Source organism: Rhinopithecus roxellana, chromosome 1, assembly GCF_007565055.1.
Source record: "Rhinopithecus roxellana isolate Shanxi Qingling chromosome 1, ASM756505v1, whole genome shotgun sequence".
Taxonomy (NCBI): domain Eukaryota; kingdom Metazoa; phylum Chordata; class Mammalia; order Primates; family Cercopithecidae; genus Rhinopithecus; species Rhinopithecus roxellana.
This window is the reverse complement of record NC_044549.1, coordinates 83215837-83243830: the sequence shown is the minus strand read 5'-3', so window position 1 is coordinate 83243830 and position 27994 is coordinate 83215837. Positions and strand designations below refer to the sequence as shown.

Genomic DNA, 27994 nt, shown 5'->3' with positions numbered 1-27994 from the left:
GTATCTCTCAATTTACAGCCTATATTCATAAGACAGCAGAATAACAACAATTAACGCTCACTGAGTGCCTGAAATGTATTAACTCATTTAAGTTACTCAACAAAGATAGGAGAACTAATGGGGTAAGGGACATGGGCACTGTAATAGACAGCCATTACTGCAATAATGCTGTGTAACAAACTATCCCCAAATATCAATGTCTTACAATAACAAGAATTTAATTTCGTTTTGCTCATAAATCTATATTTGGCTAAGATTCTGTTGTGCTTGGCTAGCACCAGCTGAACTTGAATCAACCCCACATGTTGGATCCAAATGTATTCCACATTTCTCTCATTCCCATTTGAACTAACAGCTATTTGCAGCATGCTCCTCTCATGTGAACAGCGGGAATGTAAGAGGCAAATCAAACTGTGCAAGTACATTTAAGGCCTCCATTAACATTTCATTGGCCAAAGCAAGCATGTCAGAAAACAAGTTTTATATCAACAAGGCAGAGAAAATGTGTTTCACTTATACTGAGAGAGAATTGTAAAATTGCTTATATTCTATCCCAGGAGAGAGAAGAATTGGAACTAATAAATATGATCTATCATAAATACCTTTGAAGAAAGGATAAGGGACAAATTTCAGTTTTCATATGGAGACCAAAGTCATTTTTTTGTTGTTGCTGTTAACACTGTGTCTGAAGTCTTAGGTGGCTAAAAGTCCCATAAAAGGCCTTTTTAATTTGAGAGATATTTACATTAAGAGATTCAGTTAGGACCTAAAGAAGAGTCAAACATTTGATGAAACACGTCTGCTTATCACTGGTTATAATCTACTGAGGAAGAAAATAAGGCATTTATACAAACAATTCCATAGCAAGATGTAAGATAAAAGGTGTCCTTCAAAGACCAATTGTAAGTAAAAGGGTAGAGAAAACTATGTAATAATTGGATTTTCTTTACTTGGTCTCCCAATTACTGAGTTCTTTTGTAATGAAAAATATAGGAAAAGATTTCCTAATAGCTAAATTGGGAAACATTTTTATTTCCCAGAAACACCACAGATGTACTTTTTATTATGTAAATGTTAAGAAGAGCCTGTAGGAGCTCCACAGTTTTGGAAAAACAGATTAATGTGTTTCTTAGGCCTTCTGTCTTTCAACAAATTGAACAGTCTGGACTGTCAAATCGAAAATGAGAAATGAAAAAAATCTGCTTCTATGAAGAATCATGCCAATAAAAATTTAAGACAATGAGACCTGTTGTTCAGAAATTTTAAAATCCTTTTAGTCTTTGAATTAAGAAAATGTGTAGTTAGAGAAACAAACACAATATAATATAGCACTCTGGAAAGAATTCATCTCAGGTCATTTATTTTAGAAATTGGAGAAAATCATTCACCTGTGAATGTAGGAAACCATTGTTAGTTGTTATTTTTGATATGAAAAAATAACAGTTTGAGAAAAAAATTTTAACAATTATCTCACTTGTATTGCATTATTTTGACCTAAATTATCTGAAAGATCATTTTGATGGTGAAAAAACCTCTATTGAGACTGAGATTAAGTGTATTTCCATAGAGCTTATTTCAAAAACTGAGACAGATTATTATAGAAACATTGTCTTAACTTTAGTAATATAGATATTTGAATTAATTTTTCCCAACAACTTGCTAAGATTTTTATAGCCTATGTGAGAGTAATAGAGAATGAGATTGGTAAGCAGTGGTACCAGTAAACTCATTATAATGTAAAAGAATTTCACCACAGGAGGAAAATTCAGGGTGTAGCTGAGTTAACAGTTTCCACATCAATTTGATATGTTCTAATGTGTTAAAAAGGATGCGAAAACAACCAAAATGGATGAAGACAATAATACAATATTTTAGGATCTTGATTACTGTGGGAAGATTGTGAGATACTTTGTCTGATAAGACACAATTTTTTTTTTTTTTGAGACGGAGTCTCGCTCTGTCGCCCGGGCTGGAGTGCAGTGGCCAGATCTCAGCTCACTGCAAGCTCCGCCTCCCGGGTTCACGCCATTCTCCTGCCTCAGCCTCCGGAGTAGCTGGGACTACAGGCGCCCGCCACCTCGCCCGGCTAGTTTTTTGTATTTTTTAGTAGAGACGGGGTTTCACAGTGTTAGCCAGGATGGTCTCGATCTCCTGACCTCGTGATCCGCCCGTTTCGGCCTCCCAAAGTGCTGGGATTACAGGCTTGAGCCACCGTGCCCGGCCGATAAGACAATATAAGGCAAAGTCACACATGTTTATTGGATGATTTTCTGGTGGAAAGGTTTTTAAAAATGAATCTTTTGTGGTCACAGAAAGAGCAGAAAATAGTCTTCTAAACATGGTTTTGAGTTCTAACTTTGCCATTTATTAATGAGTTACTCATCTTCTCTGTGACTTACTTTTCTACTCCATAAATTGTGATAATAATATCAACTGCAAAAGTTGTGATAAGATTGAAATGAGATAATTTTACAATATAATATGATTATAGATTATGTAATATATAAACATATGTTTTATAATATGTTATCTATGAATGTAATAATTGCCCCACATACAAGAGTATTCAATAAATGATATTATTATAACAATTTTCCATCAGAAACATGACACTTTAAAAAATTTTTTCTGTTTTTTGAGACAGGGTCTCACTCTGTTGCCCATGCTGGAGTGCAGTGATGTGATCATAGCTTACTGGAGCCTTGACCTCCTGATCTCAAGCAATCGTTCTACCTCAGCCTCCGGAGTAACTGGGACAACAGGTATGCACCACCACCCACCACTGATTTTTAAAATTTTTATAGAGATGGGGGTCTCCCTATGTTGCCCAAACTGATTTTGAACTCCTGGGCTCAAGTGATCCTCCCACATCAGCCTCCAAAAGTATTGGGATTATAGGTGTCAGCCACTGTACCTGGCAGAAACTTTTTTTTACTTAAAAAATACAGACTACCTTTTGAGTCAATTAAGTGTTGCACATGTTTTCTGTGTAATAGTCAACTGCCCTGATTACAGGGGCTTACAAAAAATGTAAGTGTAAGATATAGTTACCAAATAGAGGAAAGGTTAATACATCTCTGAAGCCATCACTGTATTAGTTATCTATTGCTGCATAATAATTTTTATTTTATTTTATTTTTTTTGAGACAGAGTCTCATTCTGTTGCCTAGGCTGGAGTGCAGTGGCGCAATCTCGGTGCACTGTAGCCTGTGCCTCCTGGGTTTCAGCAATTCTCCAGCCTCAGCCTCTTGAGCAGCTGGGACTACAGGCAGGTACCACCACGCCCGGCTAATTTTTGTAGTTTTATTAGAGACAGAGTTTCACCATGTTGGCCAGGCTGGTCTTGAACTCCTGACCATATAATAATTATCCCAAAATTTATCAGCTTAAAACAACAAACATGTGTTATCTCAGTTTCTGCGGGTGCAAGATTATGGAGCAGCTTAACTGGGTGGCTCTGGTTTACAGTCTCTCATGATGTTGTGATCAAGACATTGGCCAGGGTTACAGTCATTTAAAATCTTGACTGCGGCTGGAAGATCCACTTCCAAAATAGTTTGTTTCCATAGTTTTTCGCAGGAGGCCTCGGATCCTCATCATGTGGACCTCTCCAGTGGGGTGCTTGAGTGTCTTCATAACATGACAGCTTGTTCCTTTGTGGGGGAAAATAATGATACCATACGTTCATAACTGGAATGGACCTCTGTTACAAAAGAGATTAACAAGAGAAAAACAAGGACAAGTTTCTTAACGTATATATTTCACAAATGTGTGGGAGACATCCAGGAAATGAATAGTTCTTAAAGAGGTGGCTTCGAATTCTAGCTTCTATAGCATCTTTAACAAAACAGTAACTTTGTAGAGAAGTAACAAGGCAGAGGACTCTGACTCTTAACAGGCAGCAACTTGGAAGGAAGGCAAACAAATGGCAGATAAAAGTTTGTTAATAATGCTCGTTAATATTAATTCCTCTGGTATCATCTGGCTGTTGGGTGTCTAAAGCTGATGTCAGTGGTTAACCTTTGTTCTCCCTGGTAGAGAGCAGGGAAATCTATGTAAATGTATGTCCTGCTTTCAGACAAATAGAGGGAGGGTAGAGAGCTCTCTTACATCTATTTCTTCCTAATAGTCTTCAGCTCAACAGTCTTTCATATTTTAGGGAGGCATTTCTGGTCTCCCACACCCCAGAGGAAGTGTTCCATGAGAGAGCAAAGGGGAGACTGCAATGAATTTTATGACCTGATCCTGAAAGTCACATGCAGGTACTTTTGCATATTTTATCTGCAGAAGAACCAAGTCACTAAGTCCAGTCTACACTCAAAGGAGGAATATAAAAAATATAAAAATTGTGGACACATTTTAAAACCACAACAATCAGTCTGCAGAAAGTATGATTTGATGTTGTGTGGATTTTTCCTTCAGTTTACTGTTATTTTGACATGCAATTGACAAATAAAGTGAGACTTAGGGTCTAAAAGGCTGCGAGAGTTTAGTAGAGTTGATAAGAGGTACTTCTTAGGTAGCAGGGAAGTAAGAAGAGAGTGACAACTAGAGTCTCCATTTGTTTAAATAACCAAGTCTTTAGTCTCTAAGATTAGAGAATCAGCAAGTTGTTTACTCACTCCAAAATATACAATAAATCCATTTTAATAAGACAAAGTGTCCCTTCATTGATGACTTAAAAATAAAACCAGAAACAGTTAAATGAAGCCTAGCGAAGCCCTAGGAAAAAGGCTTAGAGCATCACTTCTAGGAGAAAGTCCTGAGATTATCTGTCACACAATGGATGGTTTTACAAAATTGTGTTTGACAGGTCGTTAAGGTAGGAAAGAAAATCTATAGGTTAAATGTCTCAAAGAAATATAAGTCAAATATTGATCAGCTGTACTAATCAAGGGTGTTTGAGTTGTCCAAAATATTTTTCCGCTTGGCTCTGGATATTATTATTTAGAGAATTCACCATTCTTTTCTTGCTCTAAATGTGTTCTGGAATTATTACCAGGAGACTGCTTTCCCAGGTTATGTGTGAGTTAAGGAGTTTGGAGTGGAGGTGAGTGGGTGCAGTGTGATACAAAGGGAAGCCAGCCTGTCCTTAATATTCACTTTGGATTTGTACTTGCCATGGTTTTGTTTTCTATCTGTTGGGGTTGGTGGAGAAGGATAGTTACATGTGTAGGCTCTAAGTTGGAAAATATTTTGATATCAAGAAAAAACGTTCCATAACTATACTGAAGAACTAAACCCTAGGGGAACATCCAGAAAGTGAAAAATAGACCTGAAGAGGAAAAGTTCAATCATATGACTTTGGAAAAGGATGTAATTTCAAACCTTTTTTCTCAATTTGACTTGAGTATGAAATGTAAGGTGATGGGAGAAAGAGAGAGGGCAAAAATAGGAAGAAGACTGCCCTTCTGAATGAACTGAGATTTGACAAGAAATGTGTGTGTGTGTGTGTGTGTGTGTGTGCGCGTGTGTGCGGTGTCAGGCCATTCTTGCATTGCTATAACGAAATATCTGAGGGTGGGTAATTTATAAAGAAAAGAGGTTTAATTGGCTCATGGTTCTGCAGAATATACAAGCATGGTGCCAGCATCTACTCAGCTTCTTGGGAGGCCTCAGGAGCCTTTACTCATGGCGGAAATCGAAGTAGGGGCAGGCACTTCACATGGCAAAGCATGAGAGAGTTGAGGGGGCGGTGCCACACACTTTAAATGGCCAGATCTCATGAGAATGGCCTCGCCATCGGGAAGACAGCACCTATGACTCAAATGCCTCCTACCAGGTATTTGAAAGACCCGCCCCCATGACTCAAATATCTCCTACCAGACCCCACCTCCAACACCTCCAATTCACCATGAGATGTGGTGGGGACATATATTCAAACTATATCATACACATATATATGTGTGTGTATATATATAAACATATATATTTATATATATATATAAAGGTTATAATGCAAGCTGATCATATGTGTCTGTGTGTGTGTATATATACATATATGTATGTGTGTGTATATATATGAAGGTTATAATACAATGGGGAGGAAGGAGCCAGTGGACTAAAGTTGCTAAGAAAGAGGATGTCAACTCCATCCTTCACTGGTAGGGCTGACTCCAGTCTATTGACTTTTCTTACAACTGTCTACATCTGCAGGCAGGGGAACCCTGCCTGGAACTTTGTTAGTGGGTCTGTTAGCCATAAATTTAGTGCATAAAGGCATCCAGTGGTAGATGAGATCTAATTTTGTGGTGGTAAACCATTGGCCTTGGTGTGCCCTAATTGTGTTTACAGTAAAATTGAAGACTATTAGCAAGAGTGGGAAATCAGCTGAACGATCATAAATAATTGGTCAAATGAGTGGCAGTACTGCCCAGTCAACAACATCATTTTTGTGGTTAATGGTGTTTAGGGAGTGCCCACTGGGTGCCTAGCATAAAAGAGGCAAAAGCTGTGATTCTGAGGGAATTACCAGGCCTGATTTCCTCAGGACTCCATTGTGCTTTGCTCTGGGAGTGCCTGATTCCCTTGTGCCACTGCTACTGCAAAAATAACCTTCAACACTCCTGCTTCCCACCCACCTGCTTCCTTCCTCTCTCCTCATCCCAGAAGCTTAATCCTCCCCTGCCAGCTAAACTTCAGCGTATGGGGCCAGTTCTGCCCTCGGACTGTGGGTAGGGGAGGAGCTCAAGGTCACTGCTAGAGTGTCTCAGTCTTTATGCTTTGACCCTGAGTCTCTGTCAAGGGATATGGACCACTGCACCATATTGCCTCTAGCTTTGGGGTGCTGAGGAAACTTCCAATGCAAACAAGATCCTCAAGCCTAACAGTCATCTTCTATGCCCTCTTTCTTTCACACTACACAGCCAATCCATCAGCAGGTCCTGTTGATCCTGCCTTTCAAACATATTCCAGATCTGGCCACTGCCTCCCATCTCCAGGGTTATTCTCCTATTTGAGTTATTGTTACTTTTCACCTGGATATGGGAATAACCTCTACTTTCATTCTCACCCTCGTACACAATCTGTTTTCCACATAGTGACCAGAACGAACATATATATATGCTTTATCACTTTCACTGCTTTAAAAATTCCTTGAAAAAAAAATCAAGACTCATTATCTTGGCCTAATGTTCCTGTGAGTAGGCTCTGACTCACTTACAGGATCTTTCTACTCCAGTCACATTTTTGTTTGTTTGTTTTTTGAGACAGGGTCTCACTCTGTCACCCAAGCTGGGGTGTAGTGGCATAATCTCGGCTCACTGCAACCTCCACCTCTCAGGTTCAAGAATTCTCCTGCCTCGGCCTCCCAAGTAGCTGGGATTAGAGGCACCTGCCACCATGCCCAGCTAATTTTTGTATTTTTAGTAGGGATGGGGTTTCGCCATGTTGACCAGACAGGTCTCCAGCTCCTGACCTCAGGTGATCTGCCTGGCTGGGTCTCCCAAAGTGCTAGGATTACAGGCATGAGCCACGGCACCCATCCTTGGTCACATGTGTTTTACTGCTGTGCTATGAACAACCCAAACCTATTCCATCTCACATCTTTGCTTGAGCAGTTCCCTCTGCCTATCATGCTCTTCTTTCAGTTCCTGCATGGCTGGTCCATGTAACCACTGAGGTCTCTGTTCCTATGTCACCTGCTTAGAAAAGCCTTTTCTGTTTGTTTGTTTATTTTTTGCCATGCCATCTAAATAACATCTACACAGTGTCATTTTCTGCACCCTTACTCTGTTTGAATTTCTTCACAGCATTCATCACTACCCAGTGGTGTATGTAACATTTATTTATTGTCTGTCTCCCCCAGTAGAATACAATTGTGATGAGGGCAGGGACTTTGTTTTTCCCACTACTGTATCCCTAGAGCCTAGAATGGTGCCTAGCATATTATAACACTCAAAAAATATCTGCTCCAAGTATGACTGAACAAATAACTCCTACAACGAAGTTGCTATATCAATCAGGTGAAATTCACACAGATCGCACTTTCCAGAAATAACTCCTACAATCTTCCATCCCACATTATTTTGTTTACACTGTGACTTTGACACTCCACCTATTGAGAGGTGAGGTTTATGACCCTTCTGAATTTGGGCAGGTTTGTGAGCAGTAGAGGGACCCTGGTTGACTTTTGAGGCTATGTAATAAAAAGGTGTTGAAACTTTCACTTGGTTCTCTTTAGGTGGCTCTCTCTTAGAATCCAGACATCATTCAGTTAGGAAGCCCAAGGAGAGGCCACATGTAGGTGTTCTGGCTAACAACCCCAGCTGAAGTCAAAAGTGGTAGCCAGTATCAACCATCAGACATGTGAGTTAAGGAAGCTTACAGATGGCGACAGCCCTTAGCCATTGATTCACCTCCAACTTTCAAATCTTCCCAGATGAGACCCCTAACATTGTGAAGCAGAGACAAGCTTTCCTTGGAGTGCCTTTTCCAAATTCCTGTTCCACAGAAACCATGAGAGATGATTAATTGTTTTAGGTCACTAAAGTTTTTGATTTATCGTACAAAAATAGATAGCCAGAAAAGAATGAATGAACAACTACCCTCACTGTTTCCACCCTCCCATTGCTGAGGTGTGAATAAGATGGCAGAACCTGGAGCAGACATCTTAGAGTCACAGAGAAGCTACCAGTAGATTATGGTAAAGTAATAAGATAAGAGGAGCCTAAGTGACACCATAGAGCTGCCGTATCAGTTCTGAGTGAGAAGAAATGACATTATGTTTTGTTTATGCCTTTTTATTTTTATTTTTTTTATTTTTGTTTGTTTGTTTTTTTTTTTTTTGATGGTTGGCAGAGCTAGCTGAGGTTTTATTTTGGACCAAAAAAAGAAGCAATTGAATTGTTTTATAGCTGGAGTCATGGGCAAGGGGGTGGTCCCCACGTAGTAAACTCCCCTGTGGGTGGGCTGAGGGCCCTCAGGTGGTCTCCTGTTCCCAGTGGTACCCTACATAGTGGTCTCCCTCCCAGGCTCTGGGGCAGCACAGGAGGGGCAGGCTGGGAGGGGGTGCCGCAGCTGTTCACTTGGGCAGGACGTCAGAGGACTCGGACACCAGCTTCCCATCGCGTGACTCGATCTTCTTCACAACCACGGCCCTGGAGGAGCTGGTGCGGCTGAAGGAGCTGGAGCCCGCGCCAGAGCCAAAGCTGGAGCCCAGGCCTTAGCTGAGGCCGGGGCTTGTGAGGCCCCCATAGGCCGAGCTCAGACCACCTGCATAGCGGCTGGTGGTCTTCGTATGAATACTCATGTTCTGCATCCCGGACTCCAGCCGGCTCTCCTCGCCCTCCAGCAGCTTCCTGTAGGTGGCGATCTCAATGTCCAGGGCCAGCTTGACGTTCATCAGCTCCTGGTACTCACGCAGCTGCCGCGCCATGTCTTGCTTGGCCCGCTGCAGGGCGGCCTCCAGCTCGGACAACTTGGCGTTGGCATCCTTAATGGCCAGCTCTCCACGCTGCTCGGCATCTGCAATGGCGGCCTCCAGGGAAGCCCTCTGGCCTTTGAGGCTCTCAATCTCAGCCTGAAGCCGGCTGATGTTCCGGTTCATCTCGGAGATCTCAGTCTTGGTGCGCCGCAGGTCATCCCCGTGCTTCCCAGCCAGGCTCTGCAGCTCCTCATACTTGATCTGGTACATGCTCTCAGCCTCAGCCCGGCTGCGGTTGGCGATCTCCTCCTACTGTGCCTTGACCTCAGCGATGACGCTGTCCATGTCCAGGGAGCGGCTGTTGTCCATGGACAGCACCACAGATGTGTCCGAGATCTGGGACTGCAGCTCCCGGATCTCCTCTTCGTACAGTTGCCTGAGGAAGTTGATCTCATCAGTCAGCCCTTCCAGGCGAGACTCCAGCTCTACCTTGTTCATGTAAGCTTCATCCACGTCCTTCTTGATGAGGACAAATTCATTCTCCATCTCTGTACGTTTATTGATCTCATCCTCATACTTATTCTTGAAGTCCTCCACCAGCCCCTGCATGTTGCCAAGCTCTGCCTCCAGCTTCAGCTTCTCCTGGCCCAGAGTCTCCAGCTGCCGCCTAAGGTTGTTGATGTAACTCTGGAACATGTTGTCCATGTTGCTCCGAGCCGTCTTCTGCTGCTGCAGGAGGCTCCACTTGGTCTCCAGCATCTTGTTCTGCTGCTCCAGGAACCGTACCTTGTCTATGAAGGAGGCAAACTTGTTGTTGAGGGTCTTGATCTGCTCCTTCTCCTGGGTGCGCACGGCCTGGATGTTGGGGTCCACCTCCAGGTTAAGGGGGCTCAGCAAGCTCTGGTTGACCGTGACTGCGGTGATGCCTCCCATGCCGCTGGCCCCACCATAGCCGCCGCCCAGGCCACCCCGAAAGCTGCTGCTTCCCACTCGGGAGAAGCTCGAGGAGCTGATGCGGGCACCAGGCCCACTCGTGTAGGAGCGGCTGCTGAAGGCCCGGGGGCCAGAGGTGGACACCTTGTAGGACTTCTGGGTCACCCTGATGGACATGGTGGAGGCAGGAGTGGAGGCAGATGGGCCGAACCAGGAGGAGATCCTAGAAGGAGCGGAGATCTGTTTATGCCTTTTTAATATTTGGGTATTTGTTATTCACTGCAGCAGCTGGAGCCTATATCCTCTCTCACACAAGAATCATCAACATTTTTGCTGGGCCTGATGGCTCATGCCTACAATCCCAGTACTTTGGGAGGCCAAGGCAAGAGGATCACTTCAGGCCAGGAGTTGAAGACCAGCCTGGCAACACAGTAAGACTCTGTCTCTGCTAAAAGTTTTAAAAATAATAATTTGCCAGGTGTAATGCTGTGCACTTGGCCCCAACACTTTGGGAGGCCAAGGTGGGAGGATCGTTTCACACCAGCATGGGTGACAAAGTGAGACACATTCTCTTAAAAAAACAAAAACAAAAACAAAAAACCTAACCAGTCATAGTGGTGTAGAATGTGTCCCAGCTACTTGTGAGGCTGAGGTGGGAGGATTGCGTGAGCCTGGGAGTCTGAAACTGCAGTGACCTGTGATTGTGCCACTGCATTCCAGCCTGGGTGACTGCATGAACTTCCGACTCTAAAAAAAAAAAAAAAAGAACCAACAACAACATTTTAAGTGCCTACTATGTGCTAGGCTCTGTGCTTTACATACGTTATCTCATTCAATTGTCATTTCTTTCTTTTTTTTTTTTTTTTTTTGAGACGGAGTCTCACTCTGTCGCCCAGGCTGGAGTGCAGTGGCCGGATCTCAGCTCACTGCAAGCTCCGCCTCCCAGGTTTACGCCATTCTCCTGCCTCAGCCTCCCGAGTAGCTGGGACTACAGGCGCCCGCCACCTCGCCCGGCTAGTTTTTTGTATTTTTTAGTAGAGACGGGGTTTCACCAGGTTAGCCAGGATGGTCTCGATCTCCTGACCTCGTGATCCGCCCGTCTCGGCCTCCCAAAGTGCTGGGATTACAGGCTTGAGCCACCGCGCCGGGCCTCAATTGTCATTTCAACAGGTGCTCTCAAGATTCCTATTTTGCCAGAGGGTAAACTGACCTCACTGATGGCAACTTAGCCATGGTTTCACAGCTAGGAAGTGGCAGAGTTTGGATTTGGGGAGTCTGGATTTGAGGGCAAGTCAGAGAGTGTAACTGGATTGTTTGTAACTCAAAGGAGAGATGCTTTAGGAGATAGATACCCCATTCTACATGATGTGCTTATGTCACATTGCATGCCTATATCAAAACACACCATGTACCCCATAAATATATACATCTACTATGTACGCACAAAAGTTAAAAATTCAAAAAAGTAAACATAAAAAAATAAAAAACTTTAAAAAGAACAATTCAACACAACCCTTTAAAATACTTCGGTGATTAGGCACAAATGAAATAAGAAATATGAAACCTTTTTGAAAAGGAAAATCAAAATGATTCTACTCATGCCTGGGAAATATTACAAAATAATGTCACCTATATTTTCATGAGAGAGACAGATAATCTCAGTTAATCTTAAATCAATCCCAGTTAATCCTAAAGGTAGGAACTATTATCCTATTGTAGATTAGGAAAACAAGGCACAGAAAAGTTCAATGTTTTTCTACAGGTCACACAGCAAGGAGTCCTTCTATGTAACTGCAACAGAAGGATGAGGAGTAGCCTGTTATTTGTTTTTCAGTGTGAATAAATGTATTGCATAAATTCATATTTTATTTATTGTATTTTCTACAGTAAAGTATTGGAGATGATATCTTAATTATAGTTAAGATATAACATCAAATATTTTCTTGCTGCTTCTTTTTAAAGGAGGTAAAATGATCTGAATACGATTTAGTTAAATGAAATCTACACGGCAAAGCTAACTAGCTTCCAATGTTTGAAAGTTGCAAATTACATGGAAGCAGTCTGAAGAGTATCAAAGTGAATTATGAAATGATATAAAATAAGGAAAAACCAGTCACCTTCTGGGAGGGAAACTCTTATTTGCTGTACCTAATTAGGAGAATGTGAAGCAAGAGTTATGAGAGTTGGGTGGCTGAGGGTGTATCAAGGAAACTAGACTCTACAGTAAATGAGAAAGAGTCACAAGGTCCAATCTCTTCTCAGATGTGCAGTGGATTAGCTCCTTAGCCTTTCTGCCTCTTGAGATTTTGTGGTTCTATCTGGAGACACAAATGTTTCATGTGAACTTTGCTTACATTTGGCTAAAATGCAAGATTTTCCTTTATTGCTTTCAATAAGAACTCTGAAGAGCACCCCAGATTTTTCTGATTTCATTCTCACCAGGTATACACTGTTTCCAGAGTCTCATGAATTCCCTCTAATTTTCATTGAGTCCATTATGATGTAAAGACTATGATTTGCTTTTGTGAAACCTGAAGTGGGGTGTGTGTGTGTGTGTGTTTGTGTATTTATGGGAGTATTTCAGCAACAAACTACATCATAGAGACCAGGCATCATTATCAGTACACTCAAGTTTAAATAGACTGATGCTTTTTTATTACATGTTCTACTTCTCCTTGGTTCTGACATGTGTCCAAGCATTAATAACATCAATCAGTTGTTTATAGAACAAGAAAGAACAGTTATGTATGAAGCTCAGAATTTTCTTGGATTGACTACTGCATTACATAATTGATAAAATGTCCTGTGAAAGTTTAAATTTCATCAACTCTAGGCTTTAAATCTGGGTCAGGAATAGTCCAAAGTAGAAAGGAAAGCTGGTACAAAATGACTAGCTACAAATTATCTAAGATATGAAAATGAATTTAGAAACAAAAATCTTACTAAACCTTTCCATAGTTAAAAATGTTAAAGACTGTAATCCCAGCACTTTGGGAGGCCAAGGTGGGTGGATCACCTGAGGTCAGGAGTTTGAGACCAGCCTGGCCAACATGGTGAAACCCCGTGTCTACTAAAAATACAAAAATTAGATGGGCGTAGTGGTGGTCACCTGTAATCCTAGCTACTCAGGAGGCTGAGGCATGAGAATCACTTCAACCCGGGAGGCAGAGGTTGCAGTGAGCTGAGATTGTGCCACTGCACTCCCGCCTGGGCGATAGAGTGAGACTTTGTCTCAAAAAAACAAAAAACCAAAAAAACAAAAGTTAAAGACCACAATTTTCCAAAGTTTGTTTTATAAAAGAAAATAAGTTGCAGGTTTAGAACTCTACAATTTGGAGTATTTTGGGATATATGGGCTTCTAAAACATATGATTATTAAAGTACACTTACAAGCAATACAAGTCCTTGAAGTAGTATCAAGTACAAAAATCATTCACCACATTTCTTTTCAAACAAATCTTTATCCTAAACAACCTTATGACTCATTAGTGGGTCCCCACCAGGAAGTGTCCAAACTACTTTGCCAGGATTTCTAGTCTCCTTTTCTACCTTTCCAGCCTGTAATACTTGTTTATTGAATATAGATCATGTGCCACATACAGCGAGAGGCCTTAAATATTAAGACATGATTCCTGCCTTCAGGAATATTCAACTCTTCAGTTGAGCAAATTAATCAAAACAGGTTGTATTACAGTTGGTCCTCCATGTCGGTGGCTTCTGCATCCATAGATTCAACCAACTACAGACAAAAAATATTTGGAAAAAAAAAGCTGGGTGCAGTGTCACATGTCTGTAATCCCAACACTTTGGAAGGCCGAGGTGGATGGATTGATTGAGCCTAGGAGTTTAGGACCAGTCTGGGCAACATAGAGAGACCTTCTGCATACAAAAAATTAAAAACTTAGCTGGGCATGGTAGCACATGCTGTTGTCCTAGCTACTCAGGAGGCTGAGGCAGGAGGGTCACTTGAACCTGGGCTGTTGTCCTAGCTACTCAGGAGGCTGAGGCAGGAGGGTCACTTGAACCTGGGAGGTCGAGGCTGCAGTGAGCCATGATTGTGCCACTGCACTCCAGCCCGGGTAATGGAGTGAGACCCTGTTTTTTTTTTTTTTTTTTTTTTTTTTTTAAAGAAATTCCACTAAGTTCCAGAAAACAAACATTGAATTTGCTCTGTGCCAAATACTGTACTGAATCCATGTGAATGAAGTGATGCATAGGCATTGCATTAGGTATTATAAGTAATCTAGAAATGATTTAATGTATGCAGAAGGATGTGTGTAGGTTATATGCAAATACTACACCATTTTATGTAAGAGTCCTGAGTATTCATGGAGTTTGGTTATCTGCAGGGGGTCCCGGAACTAATCCCCATGGATATGGAGAGACAACTGAAGTTATCTAATTATCTGTAACAAATTACCTCCCAAAATAGTGGCTTAAAACAAACATTTATTATCTCATAGCTGTTATGGGATTGAAGTCTGGGCACAGCTTAGCCTCATGATGTGACTCAGCGTCTCTCATGAGGTTGCAGTCAAGGGGTCAGCAACTGAAAGTCTTGACTGAGGCTGCAAGATCTGCTTCCAATCTCTCTCATGAGGTTGTCGTTAGACCTCAGTTTCTTGCTGTCTATTGGCTGGATACCTCAGTTCCTCAACACATAGGCCTGTCCATAGGCTTTAAGTGTCCTAACACAACAGTTGGCTTTTTTCCCAGGGTGAATGTTCATCTCTGTAGCAGTGAAACATAACTTCAGCAGTATTATAAATGAGGCAGAATACCGACCAGCCTGCAGACGAGGAAGGGAAGTACTCAAGGCTGCCAATACCAGGAAGTGTGATTATTGAGGCCATCTCAGAGGCTAGCTACCAGAGATTTTTCTGATTATCCCTTGTCTTGACGAGTACCTCTACCATCCCTCGATTTCTTAGTGTAAAAACTTTGGATTCATGTTCTGGATGCTGTTCCTTATTCACTAGTACTGTTTTATCGGTCCTATCTGTCACCAAGTTACAGAATCTACCATCTTAATGTCATTCACATCTTTATTATTCTTATCTTATTATTGTTGCTTTGGTTCTGGCCCTTAGCATCTATTGCCAGGGCATTTATTTTATTTCGCTTTTATGTAGGTTGATTCAGATGGAATTGTCATTTTTTTGTTTGTTTGTTTGTTTGTTTTGTTTTTTTGAGACGCAGTCTTGCTCTGTCGCCCAGGCTGGAGTGCAGTGGCCGGATCTCAGCTCACTGCAAGCTCTGCCTCCCGGGTCCACACCATTCTCCTGTCTCAGCCTCCCGAGTAGCTGGGACTACAGGCGCCCACCACCTCACCCGGCTAGTTTTTTGTATTTTTTAGTAGAGATGGGGTTTCACCGTGTTAGCCAGGATGGTCTTGATCTCCTGACCTTGTGATCCACCCGTCTCGGCCTCCCAAAATGCTGGGATTACAGGTTTGAGCCACCGTGCCCGGCCGGAATTGTCATTTTTGAAGTCAATTTTGGCAGTGTATTAGTCAGCTTGGGCCGCCATAACAAAATTTCACTAGCTTAAACAACAGAGATTTATTTTCTCACGGTTCTGGAGACTGGAAGTCCAAGATCAGGGCATCAGCATGGTCAAGTTCTGGTGAGGGCTCTCTTCCTGGCGTGTAGATGGCTGCTATCTCCCTGTGTGCTCACATGACCTCTTCCCCTTTTTATAAGAACACTAATCCCAGCATGAATGCTCCACCCTCATGACCTCATCTACACCTACTTATTTCCCAAGGTCTCATCTTTAAATACCATCACACTGGGGGTTAGGGTTTCAACATACACATTTTGAGGGGAAGGTGGGAAGACAATTCAGTCTGCAGCAGGCAATTTCAAATGGTTCAACCTAACAGTTGTCTGCAAAAGTAGTACATGTTCATGAGAGTGAATGAAAAAATAAAAAAAATAAAAAGGATGAAAATCAAAATCATGCAGAATTTCACCAGATAAGCTCTGATTATATATTTTCTTGTATTTTCCAGTTTTTAAATGCATATACCTTTCTGAAGAAGGCACTCTTACCATATATTTAATTTTGTATTCTGCTTTTTCAATTAACATTAATCCTTGGGCAATTTTCCATGTCAGTGAATATTTAAAAAAAAAAATTTAAATGGCGGTGACATATTTCATTTATTTGTTGCTTTTTTGATTGGACATGAAAGTGGTTTCTAGTTTTTCAGAAATAAGACCGAAAGAAGGAACATCACTGAACATATACTTTTGTCTGCATCTCTATTCTTTTACTGTAGATTCCTACACATAGAATTATTTGGTCAAAGGGCATAAACTTTTTCGGTATTATTTCTAAATTTCTTACTTGACTTACATTATTTCAAGTAGCTTTTTAGAAATTTACCAATTTATATCTTACCATCAGGATATTCTTTTTCTTTTTTTAAAAAAATGGTAATTTAATAGGCCAAAAAAATGTGTCTGATTGCTAACAATGACCTCCTCACTGATCTTTCTGGAGTCATATCACACTCCAGTCAAGCCTCCATAGTTCTTCCAGATTTTTCTCTAAAATTCGAACTTGACCATATTGCTTGCCCTGTTAAAGCCAATTATTTGCTCCTCACTACTTGTCACATTAAGTCCTAGGTCTAGAGAAGGTTTCATCAGCTCTTTCATAACATGGCTTTTGTCTATAGTTCCAGCCTCATTGTTAACCTCTTTCCTATATTCTCTCCTCCAGTAACACTAAACCACTTACAGTTTCTAAACTACCTTGTTTTACACTGTTTCTTTGCACATGCTGTCACCTCTCTTGACTGTCTTTCCCCACTTGGTTTGAGCACTCACAAAGTCTGCTGAGAGAGAAGGCAGGAGATGGATGAAGTGCTCCATTCCTGGAAATGGGAGTGCTGCTGTGATCAGCATTATACTGGTTCTTCCTATCACTGTCCCCATGGAGAAGTGTTCTAGTCCTTCACATGGCAACCACACTACTGTCCTCTTCCAAACTTCTTACATCATGATGTGTCTTCTTATAGTCATTTCTTCCAAGCAGCTTTCTAACAATTTTTGTTAATTTTCCCTGCCTGCAGTGGTATTTATGCTGCCCTTCATATTGCCAAAAATTATCTTTCAGTCCCTATGTACCTGATTCTGGCTTCTCAAACATTTCCTGGCACCCTGAACCTCTATAGGACTTGCATTTTGATGTCCTAATGTAGTGCTGTCACTTTTTTATGGGTAGATCTAGTATGGACGTATTGTTTTCATAACTTAAGTTTTTCATGCCAAAAGTGCTTTTGAGGACACAAAATAAATTGCCAGTATACAAAATAATGGCACAAAGATAAGCAAAAACATATGCTGTAGAACACTCTCAACTCAGAGTGTAGTGAATGGTAGAGTGCAGTAATGGGGGACTCCCATTCATTGGCTGAGAGCAGCTGGTATACAGGTATACAGGGCTGGTTACAGGTACACCACACCAAACTGTGTTAATGTTTATTAGCTATATGCCTACAAAACACTCAAGAATTTGGAAAATTTTAATTTATAATACACTTAAATAGATCATTATTACATATATATTTGCATACTTTTAAAGAAACTATTGTAGAGGTAAATAGTTTCTTAAAGAATCAGTGCTGAATAGAGCATTGTTCAACATGGTATGTGTGACAGAAACCAAGTCCTATTTGTATTTAAAACTGTGCAAGTTATCATCCCTTCTAGGAAATCTCTTCCGACACTTCCTCTCCTCTGGGCCTCCTTATATATGATTGACTTATATTGATTTTTGATTTGCTGAATGGTTGAGGTGACTCTATAATAAATTACAGTCATGCACTGCATAATGACACTTTGGTCAACAACAGACCACATATCTGAGAGTGGTCCTATAAGCTTATTTAGTACTGTATTTTTACCATACCTTTTCTATATTTAGATATGTTTAGATACACAAATACCTACTATTGTGTTACAGTTGCTTACAGTATTCAGGACAGTCACCTGCTGTACAGGTTTATAGCCTAGAAGCATTAGACTATACCACAAAACCCAGATGTGTAGAAGGCATTGCCATATACACTGATGTAAGTGCACTCTATGATGTCTGCACAATGATGGAATCACATAAGGGCACATTTCTCAGGATATATCTCCACGTTTAATCAGTGCATGACTGTACAGATACGGTCACCATGACCAAACTTTGAATCAAGTAATCACAGAGTTGGGTGGGATCTTAGATGCCATTTTGTCCGACCTCTCACTCAATAGAGGAAGTGTTTGAGGGTCACATTATGTCAGCTAGGATGGCTTTCATTGTTAGAAAAGTTATCCTTCATGTTGTACAGGAAATTCCCCTCAGTGATAAGGACTTGTTGGTCTGACTTTTAACTCCAAAGAGAGAATCCAACCCCTTTCTCACAAAGTAGACCTTTTTGAGCCCAGCAAGCACGTCTTGTCTTCTTTCTCAGGCTAACATCTCTAGTTCCTTAGATGACTACAGTGTGACTTGTGCACAGTTTTGCTGCTGTAGAGCAGAGGCTGATCTGGCTTTAGGTCTGGAGAATTCCCAAATTACAAGAGAATGGGAGACTATTATCCCTTTCATTTCACTGTCCCATTCAGAGTAGCTTAAGAGTTTATCTGTCATTTGAACTTTGTGGATTAGTCAGGACTCCTTTGGCTGCCAGTGACAAAAACCTAATTCAAACCAACTTAAACAAGAAAAGGCTGATGTAACTGGCAAATCTAAGGGGTAGCTTCAGGCAAAATTGGATTCTGGGATGCAGTGCCAGCTGGGCTCTGTTACTCTCTTTGTCTCTCCTCTCTGCTTGCCCTTTTGACTTAATTCCTGGGTGGGCAAACTAGCCTGCAGCCCCACACTTGTATCATCATTATAGCTTGTGATCACAGAGAGAGGGGCTTTTTAAAATATCTCTCTGACAAAACATCTGAGGATACTGGCTCAGCTTGGGTCATGTGCCCATCCCCAACCAACCAGTGGCCAAGTAGGATGGAGTGCTTTGGTCAAGTTTGTTTTCTGTGACTACTCCTGCTCCATTACCATCCTGACCACACCATAGTGCTCCCCAATTTAAGCCGGAACAAATGTGTGGTCAGAGCCACCAAGATTGACAGAGATTACAATGGAATGGGGTCAGTGCTGGTTATCCAAAGGAAGTGTTCCTAGGAAGACAAGCATATGTCCATCAAGTTACTTAACAGGCTATTCTGGAAAGGCCATGGCTCAAACATTCAATATCCAAAATGCAGAAATGATATGGCTTGACAAAAATCAAGACGCAATGGTCAGATGGAACACCTTTTTATAATATGTAGGCCATTTTTAACTCAAAGTTTACCTAGTGTTAACTTATACAGTATCAGAATTTGAACTATATTTTAGTGAAAAACTGCTTACAACACGCTTATACTATCTTTTAAAAGTCACTTTTCCTGAGGGGTGTGGTATGTTGGTTTATAGTCATAAAATTCATTTGCTTACATGTTTGAGTTATATACTTCATTGTTTGAAGCCAGGTCATACATTCTGTTCCATTTCTAAATCTATTCCGATTTGAAAGATTCCCTGTTGTGAGACTCTTCTTTATGATATTTTAAAAATACATGGAGAGACGGAGGCTGAGCTAGATTAACGCTGTACAAATCTGATTAACATCATCTGCTCGGTTTCAAAGGTCAGGTGCACTCAACGAATTTACTTTGAAATTATTTTGTTTATTTTGTGGGCATATACATCATGAACTTTCTAAAGGTCAAAAGTAGAGTTTGTTCTTGGATTCTAAAGCAATCTGATTTCCATTTACAGTATGCTTTGGTGACCCTAAATGCAGAAGCAGGCCCAGTTAAGTCATACTTCAGTTTGTGTTTGGTTTAATTTTCTCATGAAGAAAATCCCTGCTAGATTAAGGCAGTGCTGAAATATCATTTTCCCTAAATTACTTTTATCTCCAACGAGGTTCATAAGATAATGCTACTCATAAATGACACCTGAACTCTGAATGTTGGTTTCATGCCCATTTTGTTTTCAAAGCTGTGGAAGCATCTTAGTCAGCTAGTTTCTTACCTGAAAACTGCAGCAAAGGTCAAAAAAGTTAGGACTCCTGAGTTTTATTAACATTTACCTGGTAGGGATCCTGAAACTTTATTAATTAATGTTTGTAAAATCACTGTGTGCTTCCTAGAGAAGAGACTCCAGTAAATTATACAGTCTTATTTACTATTCAAAAAAATCGGGGAGGTGGGCAAGTTGGCAGAATGGGAACAGCTCTGGTCTGCAGCTCCCAGCAAGATCAAGGCAAAAGTCGGGTGATTTCTGCATTTCCAACTGAGGTACCCAGCTCATCTCACTGGGACTGGTTACATAGTGGATGCACCCCACGGAGGGTGAGCTGAAGCAGGGTGGGGTGTCACCTCACCCGGGAAGTGCAAGGGGTTGGGTAACTCCCTCCCCTAGCCAAGGGAAGCTGTGAGGGAATGTGCCTTGAGGAACAGTGCACTCTGGCCCAGATACTATGCTTTTCCCATGGTCTTTGCAACCTGCAGACCAGGAGATTCCCTCGGGTGCCAATGCCAACAGGGCCCTGGGTTTCAAGCACAAAACTGGGCAGCCATTTGGGCAGACACTGAGCTAGCTGCAGGAGTTTTATTTTTTTTCATAACCCAGTGGCACCTGGAACACCAGCGAGACAGAACCGTTCACTCCCCTGGAAAGGGGGATGAAGCCAGGAAGCCAAGTGGTCTAACTCAGTGGGATCCCACCCTCATGGAGCCCAGCAAGCTAAGATCCACTGGCTTGAAATTCTCGCTGCCGGCACAGCAGTATGAAGTCAGCCTGGGATGCTCGAGCTTGGTGGGGGGAAGGGTGTCCGCCATTACTGAGGCTTGAGTAGGCGGTTTTCCCCTCACAGAGTAAACAGCCTTGGGAAAGTTTGAACTGGACAGAGCACACCTGCCTCTTTAGATTCCTCTTCTCTGGACAGGGTATCTCTGAAAGAAAGGCAGCAGCCCCAGTCAGGGGCTTAGAGATAAAACTCCTATCACCCTGGGACAGAGCACCTGGGGGAAGATTTGGCTGTGAGTGAAGCTTCAGCAGACTTAAACATTCCTGCCTGCTGACTCTGAAGAGAGCAGCGGATCTCCCAGAACAGCGCTGAAGCTCTGCTAAGGGACAGACTGCCTCCTCAAGTGGGTCAATGACCCCCATGCCTCCTGACTGGGAGACAACTGCCAGCAGGGGTCGACAGACACCTCATACAGGAGACCTCCAGCTGGCATCTGGCGGGTGCCACTCTGGGATGAAGCTTTCAGAGGAAGGAACAGGCAGCAATTTTTGCTGTTCTGCAGCCTCCACTGGTGATACCCAGGCAAACAGGGTCTGGAATGGACCTCCAGCAAACTCCAGCAGACTGGCAGCAGAGGGGTCTGACTGTTAGAAGGAAAACTAGTGAACAGAAAGGAATAGCATCAATACCAACAAAAAGGACATCCACACAGAAACCCCATCTGAAGGTCACCAACGTCAAACACCAAAGGTAGATAAATCCATGAAGATGAGAGAAAACAAGTGCCAAAAGGCTGAAAATTCCAAGAACCAGAATGACTCTTCTCCTCCAAAGAATCACAACTCCTTGCTAGCACGAGAACACAACTGGAAAGCGAATGAGTTTGATAAATTGAAAGAAGTAGGCTTCAGAAGGTGAGTAATAACAAACTCCTCTGAGCTAAAGGAGCATGTTCTAACCCAAGGCAAGGAAGCTAAGAACCCTGACAAAAGGTTAGAGGAATTGCTAACTAGAAATAACCAGTTTAGAGAAGAACATAAATGATCTGAGGCAGCTGGAAAACACAGCACCAAAACTTTGTGAAGCATGCAGAAGTATCAATAGCTGGATCGATCAAGTGGAAAAAAGGATATCAGAGACTGAAGATCAAATTAATGAAATAAAGCGTGAAGACAAGATTAGAGAAAAAAGAATGAAAAGGAAAGAACAAAGCCTCCAAGAAATATGGGACTATGTGAAAAGACCAAACCTACATTTGACTGGAGTACCTGAAAGTGACGGGGAGAATGGAACCAAATCGGAAAACACTCTTCAGGATATTATCCAGGAGAACTTCCCCAACCTAGCAAGACAGGCCAACATTCAAATTCAGGAAATATAGAGAACACCACAAAGATACTCCTTGAGAAGAGCAACCCCAAGACACATAATCATCAGATTCACCAAGGTTGAAATGAAGGAAAAAATGTTAAGGGCAGCCAGAGAGAAAGGTCGGGTTACCCACAAAGGGACTAACAGTGGATCTCTCTGCAAAAACCCTACAAGCCAGAAGAGAGTGGGGGCCAATATTCAACATTCTTAAAGAAAAGAATTTTCAACCCAGAATTTCATATCCAGCCAAACTACGCTTCATGAGCGAAGGAGAAAAAAAATCCTTTACAGACAAGCAAATGCTGAGATTTTGTCACTACCAGGCCTGCCTTACAAGAGCTCCTGAAGGAAGCACTAAATATGGAAAGGAAAAACTGGTACCAGTCATTGCAAAAACATACCAAATTGTGAAGACTGTCGACACTATGAAGAAACAGCATCAATTAATGGGCAAAATAACCAGCTGGCATCATAATGACAGGATCAAATTCACACATAACAATATTAACCTTAAATGTAAATGGGCTAAGGGCTCCAGTTAAAAGACACAGACTGGCAAATTGGATATGGTCAAGACCCATTGGTGTGCTGTATTCAGGAGACCCATCTCACGTGCAAAGACACATATAGGCTCACAATAAAGGGACGGAAGAATATTTACCAAGCAAATGGAAAGTGCACGTGCACGGACACACACACACACACACACACACAAAGCAGGGGCTGCAATCCTAGTCTCTGATTAAATAGACTTTAAACCAACAAAGACCAAAAAAGACAAAGAAGGGCATTACATAGTGGTAAAGGGATCAACACAACGAGAAGAGCAAACTATCCTAAATATACACACACCAAATACAGGAGCACCCAGATTCATAAAGCAAGTTCTTATAGACCTACAAAGAGACTTAGACTCCACACAATAATACTGGGAGACTTTAATACCCCACTGTCAATATTAGACAGATCAATGAGACAGAAACTTAACAAGGATATTCAGGACTTGAACTCAGCTAGGACCAAGCAGACCTAATAGGGATCTACAGAACTCTCCAAACCAAATCAACAGAATATACATTCTTCTAAGCACAACATCACGCTTATTCTAAAATTGACAACATAATTGGAAGTAAAGCACTCCTCAGCAAGTGCAAAAGAATAGAAATCATAACAAACAGTCTCTCAGACTACCGTGGAATCAAATTAGAACTCAGGATTAAGAAACTCACTCAAAACTGCACAACTACCTGGAAACTGAATAACCTGCTCCTGAATGACTAGTGGGTACATAACGAAATTTAGGCAGAAATAAACAAGTTCTTTGAAACCAATGAGAACAAAGACACAACATACCAGAATCTCTGGAACACAGTTAAAGCAGTATTTAGAAGGAAATCTATAGCACTAAATGCCCACAGGAGAAAGCAGGAAAGATCTAAAATCGACACTCTAACATCACAATTAAAAGAACTAGAGAAACAAGAACAAACATATTCAAAAGTTAGCAGAAAATAAGAAATAACTAAGGTCAGAGCAGAAATGAAGGAGATAGACACACAGAAAACCCTTCAAAAAATCAATGAATCCGGGAGCTGGTTTTTTGAAAAGATTAACAAAATAGATAGACTGCTAGCCAGACTAATAAAGAAGAAAAGAGAGAAGAATCAAATAGACACAATAAAAAATGATAAAGGGGATATCACCACTGATCCCACAGAAATACAAACTACCATCAGAGAATACTATAAACACCTCTACCAGGTAAACTAGAAAATCTAGAATAAATGGATAAATTCCTGGACACATACACCCTCCCAAGACTAAACCAGGAAGAAGTCAAATCACTGAATACACCAATAACAAGTTCTGAAATTGAGGCAGTAATTAATAGCCTACCAACAAAAAATGTCCAGGACCAGAAGGATTCACGGCCGAATTCTACCAGAGGTACAAAGAGGAGCTAGTACCATTCCTTCTGAAATTATTCCAAACAATAGAAAAAGAGGGACTCCTCCCTAACTCATTTTATGAGGCCAGCATCATCCTGATACCAAAACCTGGCAGAGACAGAACAAAAAAAGAAAATTTCAGGCCAATATCCCTGATGATTATCGATGAGAATATCCTCAATAAAATACTGGGAAACTGAATCCAGCAGCACATCACAAAGCTTATCCACCACAATCAAGTCAGCTTCATCCCTGGGATGCAAGGCTGATTCAACATACACAAAGCAATAAATGTAATCCCTCACATAAACGGAACCAATGACAAAAACCACGTGATTATCTCAATAGATGCAGAAAAGGCCTTTGATAAAATTCAACACCCCATCATGCTAAAAACTCTTAATAAACTCGGTATTGATGGAATGTATCTCAAAATAATAAGAGCTACTTATGACAAACCTAGGTCACTATCATACTGAATGGGCAAAAGCTGGAAGCATTCCCTTTGAAAACCAGCACAAGACAAGGATGCCCTCTTTCACCACTCCTATTCAACATATTATTGGAAGTTCTGGCCAGGGCAATCAGGCAAGAGATAGAAACAATGGGTATTCAGATAGGAAGAGAAGAAGTCCAATTGTCTCTGTTTGCAGATGACATGATTGCATATTTAGAAAACCCCATTGTCTCAGCCCCAAATTTCCTTAAGTTGATAAGCAACTTCAGCAAAGTCTCAGTATACAAAATCAATGTGCAAAAATCACAAGCATTCCTGTACACTAATAATGGACAAACAGAGAGCCAAATCATGAGTGAACTCCCATTCACAATCGCTACAAACAGAATAAAATACCTGGGAATACAACTTACAAGGGATGTCAAGGACCTCTTCAAGGAGAACTACAAACCACTGCTCAAGGGAATAAGACGGGACCCCAACAAATGGAAAAACATTCCATGCTCATGGATAGGAAGAATCAATATTGTGAAAATGGCCATATTGTGCAAAGTAACCTATAGATTCAATGCTATCCCCATCAACCTACCATTGACGTTCTTCACAGAATTATAAAAAACTACTTTGAATTTCATATGGAACGAAAAAAGAGCTTGTATAGCCAAGACAATACTACATTTGATCTTAGCCAAAAGACTGAGAAGCAATAGCCAAGACAATCCTAAGTAAAAAGCTGGAGGCATTACGCTACCTGACTTCAAACTAGACTACAAGGCTGCAGTAACCAAAACAGATACATACTGGTACCAAAACAGATATATAGACCAATGGAACAGAACACAGGCCTCAGAAATAATGCCACACATCTACAACCATTTGATCTTTGACAAACCTGACAAAAACAAGCAATGTGGAAAGGATTCCCTATTTAACAAATGGTGTTGGGAAAACACCATTTCTGCATATGCTAGCCATATGCAGAAAACATAAACTGGCCACTTCCTTACACCTTATACAAAAATTAACTCAAGATGGATCAAAGACCTAAACACAAGACCTAAAACCATAAAAACCCTAGAAGAAAACCTAGGCAATACCGTTCAGGACACAGGCACGGGCAAAGTCTTCACGAATAAAAGTCTTCATGAATAAAACATCAAAAGCAATGGCAACACAAGCCAAAATTGACAAATGAGATCTAATTAAACTAAGGAGCCTCTGCACAGCAAAAGATACTATCATCAGAATGAACAGGCAACCTACAGAATGGGAGAAAATTTTTGCGATCTATACATCTGACAAAGGGCTAATATCCAGAACTTACAAAGAACTCAAACAAATTTACAAGAAAAAAACAAACAACCCCATCAAAAAGTGGGCAAAGGATATGAATAGACACTTCGCAAAAGAAGATATTCGTACAGCCAACAGACACATGAAAAAATGCTCATCATCACTGGCCATCAGAGAAATGCAAATCAAAACCACAATGAGATACCATCTCACACCAGTTAGAATGGCGATCATTAAAAAGTCAGGAAACAACAGGTGCTGGAGAGGATGTGGAGAAATAGGAACACTTTTACACTGTTGGTAGGATTGTAAACTAGTTCAACCATTGTGGAAAACCATATGGCTATTCCTCAAGGATCTAGAACTAGAAATACCATATGACCCAGCCATCCCATTACTGGGTATATACCCAAAGGATTATAAATCATGCTGCTATAAAGACACAGGCACATGTATGTTTATTGCGGCACTATTCACAATAGCAAAGACTTGGAATCAACCCAAATGTCCATCAGTGACAGACTGGATTAAGAAAATGTGGCACATATACACCATGGGATACTATGCAGCCATAAAAAGGATGAGTTTGTGTCCTTTGTAGGGACATGGATGCAGCTGGAAACCATCATTCTCAGCAAACTATCACAAGAACAGAAAACCAAACACCGCATGTTCTTACTCACAGGTGGGAATTGAACAATGAGATCACTTGGACTCGGGAAGGGGAACATCACACACCAAGGCCTATTATGGGAAGGGGGGAGGGAGAGGGATGGCATTGGGAGTTATACCTGATGTAAATGAGGAGTTGATGGGTGCTGACGAGTTGATGGGTGCAGCACACCAACATGGCACAAGTATACATATGTAACAAACCTGCACGTTGTACACATATACCCTAGAACTTTTAAAGTATAATAATAAAAAAAATAAAAAAAGAAGACATTTATGCGACCAGCAAACATATTAAAAAATGCTCATCATCACGGGTCATTAGAGAAATGCAGATCAAAACTACAATGAGATACCATCTCACGACAGTTAGAATGGAGGTCATTAAAAAGTCAGGAAACAACAGATGCTGGAGAGGATGTGGAGAAATAGGAATGCTTTTACACTGTTGGAGAAAGTGTAAATTAGTTCAACCATTGTGGAAGACAGTGTGGCGATTCCTCAAGGATCTAGAACTAGAAATACCATTTGACCCAGTAATCCTATTCCTAGGTATATACCCAAAGGATTATAAATCATTCTACTATAAAGACACATGCACACATATATTTATTGCAGCTCTGACCCCAATAGCAAAGACTTGGAACCAACCCAAACACCCATGAGTGACAGACTGGATAAAGAAAATGTGGCACACATACACCATAGAATACTATGCAGCCATAAAGAAGGATGAATTCATGTCCTTTGGAGGGACATGGATGAAGCTGGAAACCATCATTCTCCGCAAACTAACACTGGAACAGAAAACCAAACACCACATGTTCTCACTCGTAAATGGGAGTTGAATAATGAGAACACATGGACACAGGGAGGGGAATATCACACACCGGGGCCTGTCAGGGGTTGCTGGGCTAGGGGAGGGACAGCATTAGGAGAACTAACTAATGTTGATGATGGGTTGATGGGTGCAGGAAACCATCATGGCATGTGTATAGCTATCTAACAAACGTGCATGCTCTGCACATGTATCCGCAAACTTAAAGTATAATAATAATAAAAAAAATCAAGGGTCTAGTTATGTATACAACGTATGTTTTCACTAATTATTTTAAAGGTTTTTTTCACCCCGTACCATATGTACTTTACCA

The 27994-nt window shown here is 41.2% G+C and overlaps 1 protein-coding gene across 1 annotated transcript; it reads right to left on the bottom strand.

The window, feature by feature from the left end:
* Positions 1 to 8822: 8822 nt before the first annotated feature.
* Positions 8823 to 10534, bottom strand: LOC104671819 (keratin, type II cytoskeletal 8). Its single transcript, XM_010375444.2, is given in 1 exon segment — positions 8823 to 10534. A coding segment is annotated over 1 exon segment (1311 nt). The 5' UTR covers positions 10475 to 10534; the 3' UTR covers positions 8823 to 9163.
* Between the last annotated feature and the right edge of the window lie 17460 nt (positions 10535 to 27994).